The 6405-nt window shown below is 27.3% G+C and overlaps 1 protein-coding gene across 1 annotated transcript; it reads right to left on the minus strand.

Moving 5' to 3' along the window:
- Positions 1-343: 343 nt before the first annotated feature.
- LOC113550192 (uncharacterized protein MAL8P1.12-like) lies at positions 344-5892 on the minus strand. The gene is made up of 3 exons (XM_026951893.1): positions 4666-5892; positions 3181-3444; positions 344-523 (listed from the first exon to the last, which is right to left on the minus strand). Exons 1-3 carry the CDS (start codon positions 5890-5892, stop codon positions 344-346), a joined length of 1671 nt encoding a protein of 556 aa, XP_026807694.1.
- Between the last annotated feature and the right edge of the window lie 513 nt (positions 5893-6405).

The following is a 6405-nucleotide window of genomic DNA, read 5'->3' on the forward strand; positions in this document are numbered from 1 at the left end:
TCTTTGTTCGTGTATAATATTTTATTTAGATAGGAACACAAAATGCAAATGTAAGTATGTTTCATCAAAGTACCTACCTCTTATATTTATTTTCTAAGCCAAGCACAATGTACTATTGTGATACATGCACTTACAAATTTATTGGACATGAACAAAACCAAGAATAGCTTCAGAAAAATATGTTGTAGTATAATAAATTCAATATTGGACGAATATTATAATGTTTATTAAACACGGCGACCATTCAAAACTAGAACAGCGGCAATGCAACATACTATATTATTTCCATCATTTCCGGTTTACCCACACGATAGCAAATTTAATTTATCCGTTCCTTGCAATATTATAACCCAAAGGTATCCGCGCTGATCACTTGAAAATAACTGCCTTCTGTTTTAATCACCTTGTACAGTTTATTAATGCCCTGACAACCGTAGAAATTGGGAGACTTGCGAATGCCAATTGGAGTATGTTTATGGCATTTCATCATCCTTCTGTTTTTTATTACAAAACTAGGGGAAACCTAGAAATATAAAATAGTAAAAACCAAAATTATTATCATTTTACAATGTGAGTGACTGTTTTAGTTATTTTATAATAAATGTTAACTACCCACTCAAATCCTAACTATATCATATATTCATGTAATCCGTAAAATCGCATGTATAAAGTAAACGTATATTTTGCATATACATATACTGTGCTCCTAACATCCGCTTATATTCGCAGAATTTATTGTAAACTTTGTCACGATAATAAAACAATTGCCGGTAAAACGTACGTTTTACCTTTTTAGAAACAATGGATTGTCAAAATAATCCTGGAAACAACAAGATTACGTACGATTTTCTGGACATTTATTATTTATTATTGTCAATTCGTTTAATTTTCTCGAACAATAATGTTTTATGTTATTAAAAAAGTTGATGAACTTCAAAGTTAAAAATTTGTCAATGTTTGTATACAAAATCATTTTTTAAAACCATCTTTCAAATAAGCGGTATTTATGGAGAAACAAATACGGGATCGTGTTCTATCCACAATTACAATAGTATTATAATCAACTCCACATGAGAAAATTTCCCCGGTAAACCAATACCCGTATGCATATACATGTATATGTGGTGTTAACTACAACGGGAGGCGTCGCGATTCTTGCCGTATATATATCACAAACGCACAGATGACGACTTATAATTTATATAACACAATATTTAAATACGCACAGCCGATGGAAATGGCGACAACGACGACCGGGTGACGGCACATTCGGGTATTAAGAATATACGGCCGATCCGGCGAGTTAAGACCCGGACTTTACGGAGTACGAACACTGGACCGCGGTGGTGACAAAAATCGTGATGATGGAAAGGGTCGAAAGGTATAGATAGCCTTTGGTATGCTAGGCGCTCGTGCGGACCGGTTCGGACCGTGATGAAGAGGCGGCAATTGTAACAACTACATTACAGTGGAAAAACGCTCAAAACACATAGTAGATCTATTTTTTCATGTCAACCACGGCTATTGGGAGGGATGCCTCCTTTTCCTCTCCCCTGGATCAACCACTGTTTATTATAAAAAGATATAATATGGTTAGTTTTTTAATAACAAACTTTAGTTTAGATTATAATCACTCAAGGTAAGGTCCATTTAAGGAAAGTGGGCCAATGTTTTTGAAAATGTTCATGGCAACATCCCATACCAAATTCCTGCGGACGAAAGCGGGGAAATAATACAAAACAAGTCGATACAAATGAAAACAAAGTAGCCAAATACAAAATATACAGTATACACAGTCAATTTACGCACCATTTTTTTCAGATGTACCTATGCCTGTGACAAAGGTTAAAACAAGAAGAAGGAAGACTTACACCGCTTAAGAAAAGAGTATGAAAAAAATAAATCCGACATAACAAATAATATTAATATTCCATTAAATAAATTTACGATTATGTCATCACGATGGTTGTATTATATAAAAATTGATTCACTAAGCATGTTCACCTATTCAACTTATTTAAAAGCTTTTTATAAGCTTATAGGGGTTGAGCTACCTTTTTCACATATATTTTTTTATCTAAAAAACATACATACAAAACATAGCAAATTTACGTAAAGTTGAACCTATTTTGTGTTAATATCTTTAATATCAGAGTGATTTGATTTACTATGAAGTAAAAGGAAAATATTAAAAAAAAGTCAACGCTTAAGCACAGATTATCTTAACTTTAACTTTCATAGTAAATCGATTCACTCTATGAAAGCTAACAACAAACAATTAGTTCTAAAGAATGCAAATTTGCTATGTTGTATATTGTTTATCGTATACTGTCATATATACCAATAGACAAAGGGTACCCTATTTTGAATTAAACTTTGTTTTTCACTCATAACTCACGAATATGTTTTTTTTATATATATATATTCGTTGTTAAATAGAAATTAAAAATTATATTTTATTATAAAATGTATAAGTTAATTTTTTTATTAAGTTATATTTTCATTTTTCAAGACGTCCGTCGTACACTAATACAAATAAGTCAACCGGAAGTTCTTATCGACAGAGTATATGTTATACACTCAGTACTCACTCCTATATTCAACTGCTGCTGATACAAATGTATAATATATTACAATCGATGTGCGGAGTAGCACGTAGTGGTCTGGAGACGGTTTAATTTATGACGATATAACTTGAACAATTATTTATGTCTGAAATATATGCATTAATAACATCAGCTGTTATTGAGTGATAATTTTCCATGTACAATAAAATATATTTTTTAGTTCAAACCGATAAAGTTTTTTCGGTGATTAATCAAAGATATATCATATTAATATTAACTATATAAATTTAAATAATTTAAATATACTATTAATGTATTGGTATGTCAATTTTGTTAACAAGTATATAACTTGGTGAAGCAATTATTGACCTCAATCGTTAAATTAGATTACTAGGTACCCATTAAATATTTATACTTCTTTTACACTTAAAGTAATATCATATTTTTATTTTTAAATTTAAAAAAATAATATAATAATATATAGAATATTGTTTTTTTTTTTTTTTTGATATTACATATTTTATTCTTAAGATCCAAACACTAGTAATTGTATTATCGTTAAGTTAGTCATGAGTCATGACATGAGTTATCGTATTATTAAGATAAACCTCACCTGAACACTTTTATTGCACAACAATTTTTTGTGACTTAAATCTTTTTTACTTAAGTCTGACAACAGTTTTTTCTCCATCATTGCATCGACCACTTTATCGATGGCAATCTGCATCAATTTATTCTTGTACAACGTATCTACTCTCCCATCCAAAGAATCGACCCGACGAGCAACAATTTTTAACCATGACATAGTAAAGACAGTGCCATCATTCTGTAATACCCATCGTCCGATATCATTAATAATCTTTGGATCAGTGATGACCTAAAGGAATAGTAAAATAATGTCCACTATAAAAAATTATAAAGCAATAGTATTATAAAATTAATCATAAAATATAACCTATTGTACAATAAATCATTATATTATATTATAATAGAGTATAGAATATAGTGTATATAATAAACTTAACTACTTAAGACATAGTAATATGTTTATAGTTATGTTATAACTAATAAGAATTAAGTTTTCAACAAACACAATTCAAAGATTTATAAAAGTAGATACCTTATATTGAAAATAATTTTTATTTATTATTTATTTACTAAATTGCGTATAACTATATTCATTTTCACGGCTAATTTAATTAATATTTTTAGTTTCTCAATAAATTGGACCTTAGCCTAAAATACAAAACCTTAGCTTTATATATTATAAACATGATATTTATTTAGATATGATTAATAATTTTAATTCAAATTTTGTACACAATATTTTTATTTTCATGATGCAACATTTTAAAATCAAACAAATATTCTTGTATCGTAATAAAAAAGATTAAATAAATATTATTAGTTTTAAAAAAAATATAATGCAATAATAAATTTGTGTAACAAATAATTGTATTTCATAATTGTATTATTTAAAATTAATTTAAATGTTGATTAGATAAGTAGGTAAACTACTGAGTTACCTAATCAGTAAAAATAAATATTAAATTATGTATAAAAACAAAAATATATACGCGCCACTTCTCAAAAAATATTATATGGCTATAGCAATTATTTTGTGCAAACGAACAAAAATGCTAACTGTAACGAACGCTACTTGCTAAGCAGTCAGAGACTATTTAACCGATTTCAATCAGGTTTTCAAAAAGTTATTTATAAAAACAATTTTACTTTTTTAAATAAATAGAATTATAGATAGATCAATAGATTTCTTAAGAGTCGAGATTTGGAAGGTTTTTCAGCTACTTTTTTAATTTCTATGATCAACTGGTGAAAGAAGGTCTCACGCGCAATTTCGTTTCGGTTCACGAAAATCGATATTTTTTGTTTAAAAAATGGTTGTCTTTGCTCACAACATTTTTTATTTCTTATAATTTTTATAATCTGCAATTAGTTTAGAAATATTTGTGATTATTATTTGATGACTGATAGCAAGTGGACGGAGGAATCATCCATTGGTAATACCACAGTGTATTGTGTATTTATGATAATAAAAAGTAAAAACTAATTTAAATAACTGTACTGTACGTTATACCTTAAATCCATCATAGGCGTTTTCCGGGTTTATTACAGGATTAATATCTGTGTTATTTGTATTATTATTTTTGTTTTTCACAGTATGTTGAACCTTTAGTTTTCTTAATTTTTCCATTTCAACATAGTTTAAACTATCTATTTCCATTTGTTTATGTTTTTTTTTTTCAGAATTTACTTTCTTTTTTAATGATTTTTCTCTTAACATTTTGCTTAATTCCTTAGCTCGAAGGTCCTTCTCTATAATCTCCAACTTCCGTTTCCTTATAAATTCTTCATGTTTTAGTTCTTTTTCTCTTTCTAATTCAGCTTTCCTCATTAAAACCATTTTAGCTAATCTTTTTTTATGCTCATTTGCTTTTTGTATTTTAGCTAACTCAGCCTTTTCTTGTGTTGATATTAACGATTTAGCAAGATTTTTCTCTTCGGTTATTTTATTTGCGGTGTCTAAAATTACTTTAGACTGTTTAGATGACTTATTGAAACAATTACTCGATCGTTTATTCTTCGTCCATAGAAATTCTCCATTTATAACATAAATAGAGTCAGTTTTATTTTTTACTTTATATAACACGTCTACTTCAATGCCTTCTTGTTGTAACTTCAATGCTTCATCATACGCAAAGCGATGATTGTAAGTCCCTTTCCCTGGAAGTTCAGGACACACAGTACGCTTTTTTTTTAGTATTTCTTTATTAAAACCAAAACTACACATAGAATATTTCAAAAATGCTTTATTTTTTTTATTTCTATTCTTATTTATGAATGATTTATATTTCGTAGAGCTTTGATCAAATTTTCCACTACTTTTGTAAGTAGATCTGAATTTAGCTTTTAACTTTTTTTGAACATCTTTATACTTTGAAAATTTACGGCTGAAAATTTTTGATGGCATTTTTTTATTTATGTTTTCAGTTTTCATATTGTTTGGAGTATTTGAACACTGAAATTTTTCATTAATTTTATTTTTATGTTTATATATCTTGTTAGCTCTGATTCTTTTTGACAAATCAACTAGTTTAATATTGCAAGATTTTTCGTCTTCACCAGCTTCATAATTTTTAATATTTTTTTTAATGTTTATAAAAGATGTTTTAGTTTTTAAAAATCGAATTTTATCATTTTTACTTTTAAATTTTTGTAATTTTAACTGTTTACAACTATTTATACATTTCACTAGTGATTCCTTTATCATACGTTTTGACCCTATAAGTTTTGTTGGTTTCATCGTTACAATAAAACTTGTATTTTTAAAAAATCAACATTTTTTTGACAGTAAATTTTTCTAAAACAAATTAAATTAAAACTAAACATTTTTTAATCTATAAATAGGTTAGGTTGTTTAATATACTTACAAATTATGAAATAAAAATATCAAATGCAAGTACTATATTTATTGAGCTTGCTTGCATTTATTTAATAAATATCGGGTTCAATTACTATGACAATGAGTTATTATATAATATTATATGTAATTGATTTTACGGAGTGATCCATTTAACGTAAAACTCTAATTAAAGACATAATTAATGAGAATATTCAAAACTTATTGACCATTGACGTAAATACTTATATAAAATGATAACAACATTTCATAATTTAATGCATATAAGTATAACATATTATTTAGGTATATACCGAACAGAATTTACTGAAAAGTAAAAATAACTATGAAATTTAACTACAGTTTTATGCACCCACGTACAATTGTTTTCTATAAACAGTGTTAAGTTAATGGTAT

This window comes from Rhopalosiphum maidis, chromosome 1 (genome assembly GCF_003676215.2).
Source record: "Rhopalosiphum maidis isolate BTI-1 chromosome 1, ASM367621v3, whole genome shotgun sequence".
In the NCBI taxonomy this organism is placed as follows: Eukaryota; Metazoa; Arthropoda; class Insecta; order Hemiptera; family Aphididae; genus Rhopalosiphum; species Rhopalosiphum maidis.

What these genes read in the sequence shown, in the direction of transcription:
- LOC113550192 (XM_026951893.1), bottom strand. Translation starts at nt 5,892, where the DNA reads ATGAAACCAACAAAACTTATAGGGTCAAAACGTATGATAAAGGAATCA. An exon ending in ACGCCTATGATGGATTTAAG is followed by an intron (nt 3,445 to 4,665) that starts GTATAACGTACA and finishes CTATTCCTTTAG; the next exon opens with GTCATCACTGATCCAAAGAT. An exon ending in TGTGCAATAAAAGTGTTCAG is followed by an intron (nt 524 to 3,180) that starts GTGAGGTTTATC and finishes TTATATTTCTAG; the next exon opens with GTTTCCCCTAGTTTTGTAAT.